The 17,167-nt window shown below is 38.3% G+C and overlaps 1 protein-coding gene and 1 non-coding gene across 2 annotated transcripts in view; both read left to right on the top strand.

Annotated features, from left to right (window-relative positions):
• Smp_122730 (hypothetical protein) overlaps window positions 1-17,167 on the top strand; it is a gene marked incomplete at its 3' end in the record, with an annotated part of 49,423 nt that overhangs the window by 12,743 nt on the left and 19,513 nt on the right. The window contains exons 9-13 of the mRNA XM_018796402.1: window positions 2,944-3,040; window positions 5,427-5,559; window positions 9,821-9,935; window positions 12,027-12,107; window positions 13,618-13,824. Of these exons, the coding sequence (XP_018650618.1) occupies window positions 2,944-3,040; window positions 5,427-5,559; window positions 9,821-9,935; window positions 12,027-12,107; window positions 13,618-13,824 (633 nt within the window). The remainder of the gene's footprint in view (window positions 1-2,943; window positions 3,041-5,426; window positions 5,560-9,820; window positions 9,936-12,026; window positions 12,108-13,617; window positions 13,825-17,167) is intronic.
• On the top strand, window positions 13,297-13,364 carry Smp_tRNA_00423_Ser_CGA.1.1. The gene has a single exon. It is a non-coding gene (tRNA).

The raw sequence follows: 17,167 nt of genomic DNA, 5'->3' as shown, positions 1-17,167 counted from the left end.
CTGATTAGTGTAGGGGATGGTTGGAAAAGAGTTAGGGCGGCCAAACCAAGACGTGGCATCAGTGTTTGAAGTCACTAAGTTCTAGTCTGAGCCATGTTGGTAGATGCAGACTATCTGGTTGGGGTCCGCGTGACTATCGTAACCAATGGTTGAAGACTAGGTGACATGGCTCAGAATCAATCACAATGGCGTAGGTGTATACACTCTTTATCTTCCCTTAAACCTTGATATTAAAATTGCTTCATAGTTCTCTTCCTTCCTATACTATATCCTTATATACAATCTTTCTTTATGTACTACCTACACTAAATTAACTACTTCTATGAATCCGGTGTTGATCTTGTTGTGCTAACGAGGTATGGCAACTTGGACCGATGTATATATGTGCCTGGTCCTACGTTGTAGCCGACTGACTGACCGAATGGGATTTACTACATTTTAGGAAGTTTGTATGATTTATCTTCCATTAATTAAGAGAATCTATGATTATAGTCTTATTCACGAAACTATTAGTTTACTTTCCAGTTTATTAATATATGCGGAGTTATTTTTTTTAGTGAAGACTTCCAATCAGTAGCAGTAGATCGTAGGTCCGAGTGCTGTTTTGATTTAGTTAGGGATGTAATACCACTAGCCTTCAAATGGGGATGGGTGATATAAGACCGAGTTCATGAAATTATACTTGACAAATAAGTTAGTTCTTTTAATCATTATGTAATTTATTTGGTGTGACTTGATTTTATATTTCAAGTGACCGGTCAGTCACAACGGAGAACCTGTACGTATGGATATCGGTTCAAGTTGTCATACTCCATTAGCACAAAGAAATAAAGTTGTCAGACAAAATCCCACAATAGTAAAGGTAGTAACAGTATCACCGCTAACAGGAAAGATTACGCATCGAAGATACGACTTGAAAATAAAATATAAATTAGCGAAATAAAAACACAGAAAACGTTGTGAGGAATTCAAGAGCTCAGAATTCGGGGAAGACAAAGAATGGATGTACCTGCGCCATTTCAAACGATTTTCAGCCATGTCATTCTAAGTCTCTAATCATTGGTTATGATAAGTAGTTTACACCTATTAACATGACTTAGTCCAATTTCCAGTAACTTCATGAACTGATGCTACGTTTTGGTGTGGCCGCTCCAACCATTCCCAACACTAGTTAGTATTGCGCGTCATGGTAATCAATGTTCAGACATACGTAACATGTGGCCGAACCATCTCAGTTGTTGAAGATTCACAACCTCATCAACTGATTTACCATCATTCCCTAATACCCTGCATCTGACCTCACTATTACTTACTCGGTGATCCTAACAGATGCGAACAATATTTCTAAGAGATCTGTGGTCGAATACTAGTAACTTACCGATATCTTCTACTCTTGATAGCCACGTTTCTCAGTCGTAAAGTAGAACAGGATGATTTGTTGCACAGTACACTCGTCCTTTTATTATTTTCCACATTACTTTTATTTGGTTATTGTTCCTGTTTAAAATTGTCGCTCAAAGGTGACTGGTTTGTTATAATAAATCACAGTGACCTATAAACACTTATATTCCTCGTATAGATCTTAGTTATTCGCCTATAGGTTTTTTGTTTTTCTGTTTTAAGTGTACTCCAAATATTAACCGGATTGGTTCGTTGTTCCTAAATTTATTTTTTTATGCAGTCATAGGGTATCGTTGTTGCTTACAGAAAAGTGACTTGTCTCTATAGTTCATATAAAATAGAAAATCTTACATCAACAAGTGTTGTGACTTGTCGGCTGCTAAGAATACCGATAGCATTCTACTTTTACACAGTGGACCTATCGTAACTAGTTAAAATGAACAACTATTGCTTAATGAAACTTCAACTATAATAACAAGAGCTTAAACTAGACTTTGCAAGTGAACTTTTTGTGCCTCGATAAAAGATGAAATCAATAATCATGGCTTACATTACTCTTCTACTAACTATGCGAACTGAGGCGTTTATGTTTTTTGATGAAACTTGTGCAAACTCAGGAAATTCATAAGATATTGTTTGGCTTCTAATGAAGGTATTTCATTTAAGAAACTGTCCCTTTTCAAATGAACGAGTTTCAATGAAGATTGTGGTGAATTTAATAATGATGGTGCTTTCAAATGACCGTCAACTTCCCGTTTTGTCAAGAATATTAAACGTTTTCAGTCTCCTTTGTCTAATGATATTGTGTAAGATTGATGACTAACTGAATAAAGGAAAATCGGTGGTCCACATGATTCTATTAAAATACGAAATGATAAGACGGTTGAAAAGCCTGACCTTTGTTGACTCCGACGAATGTTTCGATCAGTAAACACGGAGTTTGGACAAGTGTAGAACCATAAATGAGGAATGTTTTCAAAAAAAAATAGGATAAGATCAATCTATCATAAATTTTTATAGTGTCGTCAGTATGTATATATAGTGAACGGAGTAGAATCTGATATTGTACGTAATCCACTACAACGTAGGGTAGCCTAAACAATCAATGCTTATCTTTTAAGTCAGAGAATAGTTAGTGATTTAAATGAAATGATAGAAAATTTAAATTATTATCAGAAGGGTTTTTTGTGGAGATTTAGTATTTTCATAGTTGAAAGCATGAGTCAATTGAAGCTAGACCACCATGGAAAGCCTGGAAGCACTGGACGGCTGTTTCGTCCTATTGCGAGACTCCTTAGTAGTGCGCATCCACGACCTCGTCTCGTGAGATTCGAACCCAGGGCCTACCAGTCTCTCGCCAGGGCACTTAACCGATAGACCACTGATATTTTTTTTTAAACATAAGTATAGTTAATTATGTATTGAGGAAAACTGCTTTAATATTATTAATTATGATAGATGACGTACAAGTCAGTACTGATTCAATGGTTTTTCAATTTGAAACAACCTATAGGATAATTGTTTCTTCTTTTTTTGATTCAGGGTTTCGATGTATCTAGTCAGTATAATCTTCAAGAGGTTATGTCTAAACAATTGTACTTGTGTCAGTGTTTATGTGCATTAATCAATCTTAGACCAGGTAGGTAGGTGTATAATGGGAAATCCCTTTTTGCTTGTATTTCATCTGTTTCATAGTATATACATGCTGCAGATACGCTTTGATAATGAATGCCATTCGGAACGAAATCTAACCTCAGGGTCTCCCTCTGATCACCTTCAATCATCTAACATCTGTACGTTAATATATCACTAAATTTTACCAATCTATGTCATCAATATTTCAAAACGCCTTAGAAATTGTTTGATTTTTAGAGTTATTTTGATTCTTTGAATGCTGACTTACTGACGAACTGACTTAAACAAGGTAAGATCTGCTATAAATGCGTATTTTGGTTCAGGGTAGTCCTACTCACTGCCTTCTCGTGGCGGGGTGTTGTTTACGAAAGTGAAAGGACGAAAAGCGAATGTCCGGCGCTTTAACCGGGTTGGTGGACATGGAAAGTTCACCTAGGGGAGTTGGAAAACCCTCATTCCAAACCAATGGTGCACATGGGCTCCAGTATCCTAAAAGAACAAATAGCGTATGAACCAATTATTTGGTCACCGGCTACCATGGGACTGCATCTCCTCACGATGCTCCACTGCCTTGTGGATCAGACCGTTAGGTCAAAGGCTCCGGGTGTGGCCCCCTAAGAAAACCACCTGCTTCAGTCTGGGCACCTGGGCAGTATCACAGCCCTCACACAAATCTCATTTGATTTGTGTGAGGGTATATATATGTGTGGTGCCCCTTTGTACCATTATTTATGTGTTCAAATAAAATAAAATAAAATCAGTACAACAAAATTGAAATTAAAAGTATATGAAGAGAAAGTAACTAAAAATCGTTTATAACAGTAGTGGATTAGTTTCTATATGTAAAAAAGATGAGAAAATCGTTTGAAATCATAAGAAAAATGACAGAAGAAATCGTTCAAGAATAATCAATTAGATCAGAAGGGGTTTTGTGGAGAATTTAATATTTTCATAGTTGAAATCATGAGTCATTTAAAATTAAACCATCATAGAAATCCTGGAAGCACTGGACGGCCGTTTTGTCCTATTATGGGACTCTTCAATTACTTCATAAACTATCAATATGTCTTGTTATAATCATCCTGTGTATTTTTCCCTAACTGGTTTTTATGCCGAACAGTTGGATGTGATGACTGGTTATATGTCATACATATGTGAATTGCTTAATCTGATGGAATTCTTGAATAATGTTAATCAATATTTTAAGTGTACCTTAATATATTGTTCCAAATATCCTTAGTGCTTATTCACGAAAGAGACTCGGAAACCATCTATGATCATATACTTTTAAATTTTGGTGAAGTTTCTTGCTTTGAGCTGGGTAGTATAATTGTGAAGTTTTCATTATCTTTCTAGACATCATCAGTGCTTACTTCGTTTCCGATCGAGTTGTTTTGATTAACTTACAAACTCTAATTCAACCCTGTTCTGATGAATTTGTCTATGAATGGTTGTTTTAGGAGTTTTTGTCTATGTACTCCTGTTCAGCGTTTTTTGTTTCATTGACCTTTAGCTACATAATTGATGATGAACAGATGGATTTGTATCGATGACGAAAGCTTTATGATTAAATTAATTTGAGCTCAAAGTATATAACATAGTCAAAAACATCCATATCAGTTACAAATTTTTTCTCATTTCCAAAAATTATTAATAATTATCACAAGGGGGTTTTGTGGAGATTTTAGTAATTTTATATAGTTGAGATCATGAGTCAATTGAAGCTTGACCACCATAAAAAACCTGAAAGCACTGGACGGCTGTTTCGTCCTATTGTGGGACTCCTCAGCAATGTGCACCCCATACCTCGCTTCGCGAGATTCGAGCCAAGGCCCTACCAGTCTCGCGCTATAGCACCTAACCGATAGACCACTGAACCGGCATACGATGGTGTTAATTTCTAACTTCAACCAATCCACGAAATTGACCAGCCACTCGCTAATGTCTTTAATGAGTTGATATCTCCCAACAGACCTCATTGAACTCCGCTGGTTACTGCTTCTCACTAGAATTCCAGGAAATACCTCATGGAGCCAGTCACTAGTAAGCATACGATTATTATCAGAAGGTGGTTTTGTGGAGATTTTAGTAATTTTATATAGTTGAGTTCATTAACACCGTTGGATCGCGGCTCAGTGGTCTATCGGTTAAGTGCTCTGGCACTAGACTGGTAGGTCCTGGGTTCAAATCTCGCAAGGCGGGATCGTTGATGCGCACTGATGAGGAGACCCACAATAGAACGAAACGGCCGTCCAGTGCTTCCAGGTTATCCATGGTGGTCTAGCTTTAATTGACTCATGATCTCAATCATTATTAATCATTGATTGTAATATTAAACAATCATATATTTGTTATTTTTTTATTCTTTTCAAAATTACTGATAAATTTAGGTGGACATTTTTTGACAAAACTATTTGATACATTCACTGAATTCACCATTGATATAATTTATATAATGGGTTATTTATTTGAAGAGATTTACATTATAAAACCTGTAACTAGTCGACCAGCTAATTCAGAACGGTTAGTTTATTTTTTATTTGATTCCATTAGACTTTGTTTATTCTTGTTTGCTAAGTAGAATTCAGGATGCAAGTTTCATCCCATTTAGGATTTATCGGTTGATAAGTTTTGCTGATTGAACGTTATATTCGTATCCTAAGCTAGTCTCGTAACCCCTAAGCTAAATCTACACAGCGACTTGAACACAAGAGAAAAGGCGCAAACTATGCGAGAAGCACTTTCCTCCTAAGATTCATTTATCTAGAGAAAATGTAGGGTTTTTATAATATTTAAGAAGTCCTTGGTTTTTCCTTAAAGTTCTGGAATGCTACTAAACATAGTAGCAGTGTAGTAATCAGCCAATCAGGAACTCTACATGTGACTTTTCATTTTCGTGATGTTTCTAGAAGAACTTCTAGTCAAACGCTGATTGGATAAAATGTTTCTTAATGTTTCCTGAGCTTGTCATGTCTATTGCGAGGAATTTTCAGGATCGCCTCAACATCAGTTGAGTTTAATTTTATTCCATTGTTAATGATGATCTTATTTGGACTTGAACTCAGTACCTTTTACTTCGAAGGTCAACACACAATCGGTTGGGCTACTGAGTTCAGATAGCAGCCATTAGCTTTTGCAACGGGTATAGGTTTAGTTCGTAAAGGTTTGTATTTTCCCATTGTTGATATTAAAGATTGTGATTGATCAGTTTCTCTTTTGGCGATTAGCTCAAGACACATATGTCAATAGAAATTGACCAATTGCAGTTGTCAATACCGACAATTAGAAAATAAACGCCTTTATAAATGAATATAAACTGTTAGCATCCATGTTTAATTTTTGGGGTAATTCTCTAAAAGACGAGAAACAACACTGAAAATTACTTTTAATCAATGAGTATTTTTGAGTGTAATTTCTAAAATGTGTCTAGGAAACAGTATTTCCTGAGGTTCTTGCAAACGATTCTGGGTTAGAGGATGGTATTGACAACCTGAGAGTGTGACTCATAGAGTCAAAAGAACGACTGCTTAAGGCTATTTACAGACAAATTTTCTGTGAATAGTTTTAGATGTGTTAGTTCCATACTTATAGGCCCTTATCGTAAGGGTCTTGGATCAGTGAGATAAGGTGATATCTGGTATTTCTGGAGTCTACCTGTTTTAACTCTTTCCTTCTGTTATATTAGGTTAATATAGCTTTAGATATCGGTTGTCTGAGAAAGCCACCTTCTTGCAGTCACACCTGTGTACGTTCGGGAGCATGACTTCGTTCTCAAATCATGAGTTTGTTGCTCCTAGTCACAACACTCTCCGATCAACCTGCCTGGTGTGGTAGGAACTAAAGGAACTTGTGTTTCAATCAATGTAACTCGATTAAGTCAGAATCGTTAGGGTCAACGTTTGTTGCATCATTCAGCACAAATCTCAATTCAACGGTGATTCACTTTATGGACTAATGTCACACCATAATTTGATCACCATAATCTGTAATAGTCATTTAGTAAAAACTAATAAGTCACAATCATGTTGACATTGTAAGACTTCCTAATTTTCCCCTTTCTGGGTATTTATGGTAGATTGGCATTACTATGCAATTTAATATATTATTTATCAAACTGTTCATTCTATCGGTGATTGTTGTTACTTTCTCTCCTAATCGTCAAGTTATTTAGTATGCAAAAATTTACTATCACCTTTAAACACAATGGCTGGTTGTTTACCTGCTCCCAAATCATCATCATCATCATCCATGACAAGTCATTCGGATTCCACTGATCAAAAGTCAAGTTTCCGACAGAAGACACGTAAATTTCCCGGTCAACATCAACAACATCAACAACAACAAACAACCACCACAAATGGTGTTGTTGATGATATGGAAGCCAGTAAAAAGTTTGGCATTCTAACTGATATAAAAGAGTCCGGTTCACTTGGTCTAGTGATCAATCATTTTTTGCATGTTAATGAAAAGTTAAATCAAATTAAAACAAACCAATCATTATCGTCAACCAATCCTAAATTGGATGTATTAAGAATATGTCATACCGAAATAATTGAACGTGATGATAAATTTATGCAATTTATTCAGGGGATGAATGAAGAGTAAGTTGTGAATTTTTTGCATACTTTTCTTACTGGAAAATATATACAAGTTCGTTTATATTTGTCTACGTAATGAGTCTATTCAGGGAACCGTTCACTGTTGTCTGTTGTTTGTTTAATTATAAATTTGGGTCGCGAAAATGTTACTTACTTACTTACTTACTTCCTTACTTGCTTGCTTACTTACTTGCTTACTTATTTACTTACGCCTGTTACTCCCAATGGAGCATAGGCCGGCGACCAGCTTTCTCCAACCCACTTTGTCCTGGACCTTATTTTCTAGTTCTATGCATTTTTTGTTCATTCTTCTCATGTCTGCCTCTATTTCTCGGCGTAATGTGTTCTTTGGTCTTCCTCTTCTCCTTTGATCTTCAGGATTTCATGTGAGGGCTTGTCTTGTGACGCAATTAGGTTATTTCCTCAATGCGTGTCCTATCCACTTCCAGTACTTCTTCCTGATTTTTTCCTCCGCTGGAATCTGGTTTGTTGTCTCCCTCAATAACTCGTTGCTGATATTGTCTGGCCATCGGATCCGAAGTATCTTGCGTAGCCGACTGTTAATAAACACTTGTATCTTCTGGATAATGGCCTTCGTAGTTCTCGACGACTTCGCCCCATACAATAGAACTGTCTTGACATTTGTATTGAAAATTCTGTTCTTGGTGTTGGTTGACAATTGCTTTGAGCTCCAGATGTTTTTCAGTTGTAAATATGCTGCTGTTGCTTTGCCGACCCTCGCCCTCACATTTACATCTGATCCACCGTGTTCATCAATGATGCTTCCCAGACATGTAAAGGTTTCCACATCCTCCAAAGCTTCTCCGTCAAGTGTAATTTGATTGGTGCAAATTGTATTGTATCGGAGAGTCTTGCCTTTCCCTTTGTTTATATTAAGACCTACTGCTGCTGAGACTGCTGCTACACTGGTCGTTTTCTCCTACATTTGTTGTTGCGTTTGTGGAAATGTATCTTTACAAAATATATACTGGATCAATCTAGTAAATCTTATGCTCTGGTATGGCCAAGGGTGGGGAGAGTCAGCTCTCTTTTTCAAAATGCTCCCACATAGCCACATGTGTATAACGACTGTCAGATAATTCTTACTCACTGCCTTCTCGAAGCGAAGGTTTCTTTACAAAATCGAGAGGACGAAAAACGAATATCCGACGCTTTGATCGGGTCGGTGTTGGTGGATACGAAGGATACATTTAGAGCAGTTTGAAAACCCTGATTTCAAACCAATAGTGTACATGGGCTCTAGGATCCTAAGGAAACGAATAGCGTATGAACCTATAGTTGGTCACCGGCTACCATGAGACTGCATCATCTGACGTTGCTCCACTGCCTTGTGGATGAAACCTCTAAGTCAAAGGCTCGGGGAGTGTTTTCTTAAGAAAACCACCTACTTCGGTCTGATTAACTGGGAAGTATCGCAGCCCTCACACAAATCAAATAACAAAGTGTATCGCATATGCATTTGGTGCCTCTTTGTACCAATGTTAACGTTTTAAAATAAGAAACAAAAACTTTTAAAAAATGGTTTGTTTTTGACAGTGCAAACGTTCCATTTCTGTTTCCATTAATCGAAAAATTCGGAGAAGTCAATAACTCTGACTACCTTGTTATTATATCGGAACTGTCTTAAGAAGCTGAGTTGGATTGAACTGTTAGTTTCTGCATGAATACCTCAGGGAACTTCATTTAGTCTGCTTCATGTTAAGCCTAATGCAGCTGTAGGTTGGTTTCAAAATATTGCAAAGAAATAGATATTATTGAATTGAGGTGTCAAAGCTCGTTGTAATACTCTAGTCTCCTCTTTCGATAATGGCTAGATATATTAATTATATTAAGAGCTCTGTAGTCGATGATATCGTTTTATGGTGGAACACTAGGTTACATTGAATAGTATGGCTTTGAACCGGTCATAATGACATAGATACATTCATTGTTTATCTTCTCATAAGTTTTAAGTTCTAAATTTATCTTGTACTGTTTATTCCATAAAGTCTATTACTTAAATGATTTGGCAACTTAAGTTGATGCGCATGTATGCCATGTTCTACTTTGCTAATAACTGACTGATTATGAAAAGACTAGTTCCCTAGCAAATGTAATTGCTGTAGTGTATTTTCAACCAAATGTTTAACTAAATGTCTCTTATTTTCTTTTCATCTTTCCTTTAGTTTTGCTAAACATCAATGTGTTGCTTTGTCAAAACTGTTAGCATTCTCTCAAAACCATAATCTTACTGAAACGAGACAAAATGAATTGTATAGAGCATGTTTAGAAAAATGGAAGGTAATTGTGTTCTTTTATTTGCGTTGTTGTTGTTGTGTTCCTTGTTCGTGTTTCACAATCTTCATCGGTTTCATTATACGATTTTTATTGATACTTTACGAACTGTTAGTTAATTCGAGTGTGATGCGAGTTAAGTATGCCAAATTATTAAACATTTTAGAGGGATTTATATTAAACGCTTCATTGGTGTAAAGCATTTTAATCACTTCTCTATCTTAGTTATTCAAGCAATGACAAAATAAAACCCCAAAATGCCCTGGTACGGCCGAGAGTGAGGAGAGTCCGCTCTCCCTCTCCAAATGCTTTCACATGGCCACGCGTATACAGCCTCCACAAGGGAAGTCCTACTCACTGCCTTCTCGTGGCATTATTGTTGTTTACGAAATTGAGAGGGCGAAAAGCGAATTTCCGGCGCTTTAACCCGGTTGTTGGACCCGGCGAGTCCACCTAGGTGAGTTGGAAAACCCTGATTCCAAACCAATGGTGCACATGGGCTCCAGTATCCTGAGGGAACAAATGGCCCATGGGCACCTGGGCAGTATCACAACCCTCATACAAATCTCATTTGATTTATGCGGTGCATATGTATCTGGTACCCCCTTGTACCAATATTTATGTGTATAAATAAAATAAAATGCGCATCAATCCAATATGTTACGACTCGTCATTAAGAAAAGAAGGAATTACCAGTATGTAAACCAAATTCTCATTAAACGTATGAAATAATTTTCTATTGGCCCCATAACTTTTAGTGCGTTTCCAATTGGTGTTTACCAAATGATCAAAAAAGACTATCTTTCAAGTTATCTATCTAAGATATGCTTCATGGTTATTGCCGTTGATCGGGCAAGAATATTTAAAATTACGAAAAAAATTGATATCTCTTTGAAGCTCACAGAATTTTTGTTAACAGTTTATTCGTTTCACATCACTAATGACTTCGTCATAGAGCAATGTGAGTGATCACTTTCTTGTTTAGATGATGAAAGCAATAGTTTCAGTAATAATTCAGTATTAATCATTGAGCCTCAATTGCGAACACTATTTATTCCAGCCTTCAGTTATTGGGTTAGTTGCCGGTCGATATGTTAAAAAGCCTGAATAAACCACATCTTGTTTCAGGTCTACACATTAGATGAGCTACAAGTATGGGTTACGTTTTGTGAATGAGTAAGTGATCGTTCTGATCAAGATCACCTCCCATATATCTCTGTCTGAGTCAGTCCGTACACCTGTATATACAATTAAGTTGTAGCATTAATCGTTAGGTCTTTTGACTATAAAACCGTTCACTAAATTATTCTTTTGAGTCCGACCGCAGAACTGTTACCTCCTTCATCTGTCTACCCAATGATATACAAGAGAGAACTTGTCTCAATCTAGATTAAGGTCTAGGCTAACTAGTCCAACCTTGAGGCTGGAAATGCGTGATTTCGAAGTGAGACTAATAGCTTTAGGCTGAGAGACGAAAACTATTCTATCACTTGATTGATTAGCAAGCAAGAGAGGAGACGAGTCAATTGGAACACTTCGATTTATCCCGGATTTAGATTTATGTAAAAAGATATAGAAAGAACTAGATGAGCAACACGACCAATACTCACAAGCAATTAGAAAATACAATTATGCTCAAATTGGGGTTTAGGGTGGAAAAGTGGGGTACGAAAGGTTATAATAGCTATGAAATAGAAAAGGGTACGGTATTAAATCATGCATCAAACTAAAGCTTATGATGTATAAAATAACCTAGGGACCAAACTGAATGTGAATTAAGTGATGTTTCCGAAATTCGCTCATATATATAGTATAGTATATACATAAGAAGCTTCTAGATTTTTCTCTAATAATTTGCCAGGGCTGATTGGTTTACAATCAACCAATCAGCGTGCACCATCACGATCATGCACATAACATGCCTTAATCCGGTTTATTTCCCGCTAACAATCACCAATCCCTATTTAAAGAAAAGTGATGTAGTTCAGGTAACCTGTACCAGGAAATAAGATTAAGATGTATATCAAATGTTTGTTGTTGTTATTGTTACATAACTTTTCTCTCGTTCTCTATTATTAATTGGGTTTCTTTTTCAAGATTCCAATAACAGAACGTCGACCTATCCCTTGGCCCTTATTATCCACTAATCGTTCAGCAATTATTCGTCGTTTATTAGGTGTAAGTTAATATTAGGCAGTTTATATTTATTCTGTTCTCTTTCTTTGCCTTTTGTTTCAGTTCCTACTCGAAAATTGCTTTCTCAGTATTCGCCAGTGTCATAATGAATCAAAAGACAATGTACATAACTTTATAACTCAACGGGATGATTTCATATAAGGACTTTCGTCTAAATTAGAGCGAATAGTTTTACAGTATTTAGGCGCCGATTTGATGTAAGACACTTAATAGCAATAATGTATTTGTAAAATCTCGGCGAATGAATTTGAAGTAAATCCAACGTTTCGTCTGTCAATTTCCTTGAAAAAGCTTGGATCAGATTGCCAGGCGAAACGTTGGATTTAGAGATGATTTTATGTTTTATGCATTAAATGGTTGAATGATAGGGTATTTTAATTCTATCCGTACTCAAGATTATTCTTAACTTCTGAGAATTATAATCCTTTATTATTATCTTGAGTGTCCAATTATCGGGACGATTAGAATAAAATTGTTTCTTTCACACCTTATGATATCATCCAGTCAGGTCGGTTGAGTAAAGATAAAACTATGAACAACATGTGTCAGGTCTAGAATCGAAATTATTCCATAAATAACGGGCACTTCTAACAATAATGCCCTTCTAGAGACAGTTGTTTGTTAGGAGAGGTCAGTATTGAGAAAGTGAATACTCTTCACTGTTCTGTTAGACAGCTTACGTCAGGTAACTGTAAAGTGATCGATATTTGTTACTATTCTAATCGATCTTTTGTATGTGAGTAAGCATAGTCGCTGGAGGCATTGTTTATCTGTGGAACTTGCATCTCGACCACTACATCGTGGTGTATTAAGCCATACAAATTCACTTTAAAACCTAAGACTTTCTGCTTTTCTTCTACATTTATTTAAATGTTCTTTCTAATATGATAGGATCTTAGTGAACACATTTTTAGTCAAGTAAGCTCGATCGAACCTTTAAAACAGTTGAATTTAATCATTACAAATGGACTAAATGAAGGATGTAACAATACTAATTTAATAGAATAGTACATCTCACAAAAAGCCTACAGATGTATGCATCATTTGGGTAGGGGTTATGCTTCTCCCATAAGAAACTAATGATACTATCAGCGTGTGTAAACCGAAATAAGTGAGACCGTATTCGAATCAGTTACTTATACATTTTAGACATTAACACCTTTGGATGCCGGCTCAGTGGCCTATCGGTTGAGGGCTCCGGCTCGAGACTGGTAGGCCGTGGGTTCGAATCTCGCGAGTGCGTGAGCGTGGATGCGCACTGCTGAGGAGTCCCATAATGGGACGAAACGGCCATCCAGTGCTTCCAGGTTTTCGATGGTGGTCTAGCTTCAGTTGACCCATGATTTCAACTATGAAATTACTTATACATTTGTCAATCACATAATATGATCGCTCCATTGTTGAAAAGTGACTTAAACTAGTTACTTATTCGAAGCTATACATAATATATTATCCGTTAGTATATTAACATCTACTTCTTGTTTCTTTACAGGATAGTGAACATTTCACATCACTTAATGCATTACCATCAGATTATCGTCCAAATATACGTCTTACACCGTTTACTAATGCAAATGTAAATAATTTAGATATTTTATATCATAGTCGAATTGCTTTAGTATGCGGTAATCCATCGATTACGTCAACTTCTGAACCAGCTCAACCAATGTTCATTTATTCACATGGATCTGCAGTTACGGTAGGTAAATTGAATATACCTGTCTCAACTACCAGAGTATTTGTTCTATTTTTTCCCAATCCTATTTTAAGGTTTACATTAAACGCACATCTCTAACAATATAGCTTAAAGTCAGTAATCATACAATATCCAAGTAACAAAAGGAACGTAACTACGCTTATTTCTCGATATAAAAATAAAGTCATCAACCAGATCCTCTTCACATACAAGTCAGTCACAACGTAGAACTTCGTATGTACGTACGTACATCAGTTCGAGTTGCCATACTACATTAGCACTGAGATGCAGTTGTCGATTCAAATCATATAGTGGTAAAGGTAGTAAGAATATAAACAATAATCGGGAAGATTAGGGTTTGAAGAAATTATTGAAGGAGTATAGTTCAGTGAAATAAATTTGGAAAGAGAAAAAGATAGAGACATGAGAAATTCAGAAGATTAGAAGTTGGGAGAACACAAAGAGTGTATGCACCTTCGCCATTGCAAACAATTTTGAACCATGTCATTCAAGGTCTCCAACCATCGGTTGCTATCATCTCGCGAATCCCAACCAGGTAGTCTACACCTACCAACATGGCTCAGTCCACTTGTCAGTGACTTCATTGATTTGTGCCACGTCTTGGTCTGGCCGCCCCTAGCTTTCTACCAACCTACTCCTACACCATAAAACTCTGCCCGTTGGGGCAGTCGGTGGTTGGGTATACGTAACACGTGTCCCAGCCATCTTACCTGATGAAGTTTCACTACTACATCCTTACCTAGTACTCGTTCCCCAACAACTGCATTACTTACTCAGTGGTCCCAGGATATACGAGCAATGCGTCGAAGACACCTGTGATCGAATACTAGTAGCCTACGAATATCCTCTACTCTTATCGGCCATGTTTCACTGCCATAAAGTAGGACGGAACGAACTGCTTCGCAGTCAACGCGTCCTTTGGTTATTTATTTTATTTATTTATTTATTTAAACACATATATATTGGTACAAAAGGGCACCAGATACATATGCACCATACAAAATAATGAAAGTAGGAAGGGAAAGGATGAAAAGATAAGGCGGACTGAAATGCACAACCAGAAGACTCTTTCAGTTAAGAAAGTTATAACCATTCTTTATGTAGAAAGTAAAAGAAGGTTGCAGCAGGATCGCCACTGGCTTCTATTCTGAGCCATATCTGATAACGTCTCTAGCCACTGTGTTGCACCATCTCTCGGACCCCAACCAGGGAGTCGTGAAGGACAAACAGAAGCTAGCCCTTTGCCGCTTTCTTTCATGCCACGACACCATGTCATACACTGACCTCCTCTCCGCTTTCTCCAACCAGTCCCAGAGTCGGCAAATAATGCACGACGTGGAAGTCTCTGGGACGACATTCGTAAAACATGTCCAAGCCACCGAAGTCGGTGTTTCAAGATGGTGACACCAATTGAATTATCGTCTCTGCGCCCGAACACACGATGCCGAACCTCTGCATTACTAACATGGTGTTGCCACTGTATGTCAGCAATCCTTCGGAGACAACGATGATCAAACACAGAGAGACGTCTAACATCCTGAACTCGGAGAGGCCAGGTTTCACAAGCATAGAGCGAAACTGCTCTCACCGACGCGTTGTAGATCCGACCTTTTACAGTCAGACTAACATCACGAAGGCGCCAAAGATGGCCCAGATCGGCATAAGCCGCTCTGGCTTTCATTATACGTGCACCAATCTCATCACTCACGCCACCACCAGCACTTATATAGCTACCTAGATACACGAACTTCTCAACTACTTCGATCTCTTCACCATCCAGGGTGAGTACAGGATGAGAATCCTGCCAGTCTTGTAGGAGTACTTTGCACTTGGAGGGTGCAAAGCACATGCCGTACCTGCGGACACTGATTGCCAACTGATTAAGTGCTGATTGCATGCCTTGTGCATTATCGCACAGTAAGACAATATCATCCGCATACTCAAGTTCGAGAAGTCGTTCTCCAGGCAACATATCCACACCGCCATTACTTACATCCATCAGAGCTGTTTCCAGGATGTCGTCGATGGCAAAGTTGAAGAGGAATGGTGAGATCGGGCAACCCTGCCTAACCCCACTGCTCGAGTGGAACAAGGGAGAAAGGTGGTTGTATGCCCTCACTCTGCCTGAGGTGTTCGTATACAGGGCCTTTAAGATGTTAATGAACTTCTCAGGCACACCCTTCTTCAATAGACAATCCCAGATAACAGTCCTGTCCAACGAATCAAAGGCAGCCCTGATATCAAGAAACACTACGATTGTTGGCCTGCGATAAGTATGACAGTGTTCTAACATTTGGCGGAGGGTGAAGATGTGATCAATGCATCCTCGATCAGAACGAAAACCAGCCTGCTCCTCGCGAGTCAGTCGTTCTCGGGTTTTAAACAACCTACGAAGAATGACAGAAGCCAATAGTTTGGACGCAATCGGAAGTAGAATTATCCCCCGATAGTTATTGCAGGAACAACGTGAACCCTTTTTAAAGATAGGGACGACTATTGACTCATTCCATGATGTTGGAACAATTTCTTGCTCCCAAACCTTTGCAAACAACACAGTCAATTCCTTAGTCAGAAAGTCACCACCATCTTTAAAAAGAGCCGGAGGTAAGTCATCTGGGCCAGGTGATTTGTAACGTTTCAAGAGTTGGAGTTCCTTGCGGACTTCCTCCTCGTTTGGTGGATCAGTCGTCACCGGCCATGAAGGCCAGGACAAACTGGTTGATGTTGCCGGAGCAGCAGGCCAGTTGAACTGCCCTTCGAAAAATTCAGCCCATCGTCCAAGACGTCGAGAGGTGTTAGTGATAGCCCCCAAATGCCCTGGTACGGCCGAGAGTGGGGAGAGCCCACTCTCCCTCTCGAAATGCTCTCACATGGCCAGCGAATATATAGCCTCTGCCACACAAGTCCTACTAACTGCCTTCTCGTGGCGGGGGTGTTGTTTACGAAAGTGAAAGGACGAAAAGCGGATGTCCGGCGCTATAACCGGATTGGTGGACACGGAGGGTTCACCTAGGGGAGTTGGAAAACCCTAATTCCAAACCAATGGTGCACATGAGCTCCAGTATCCTGATGGAACGAATGGCGGACGAACCTGTCATTGGTCAACGGCTACCATGGGACTGCATCTCCTCACGATGCTCCACTGCCTTGTGGATCAGACCTTTAGGTCAAAGGCTCGGGGTGTGGTCCCCTAAGAAAACCACCTGCTTCGGTTTGGGCACCCGGGCAGTATCACAGCCTACACACACAAATAGTGTGGCACATATATACCTGGTGCCCTTTTGTACCAATATATATGTGTTTAAATAAATAAATAAATAGTGAT

The sequence above is a fragment of the Schistosoma mansoni genome, chromosome 2 (genome assembly GCF_000237925.1).
Source record: "Schistosoma mansoni strain Puerto Rico chromosome 2, complete genome".
Taxonomy (NCBI): Eukaryota; Metazoa; Platyhelminthes; class Trematoda; order Strigeidida; family Schistosomatidae; genus Schistosoma; species Schistosoma mansoni.
Note: the sequence above shows the minus strand (reverse complement) of the source record. Positions and strands in the feature narration are given on the sequence as shown.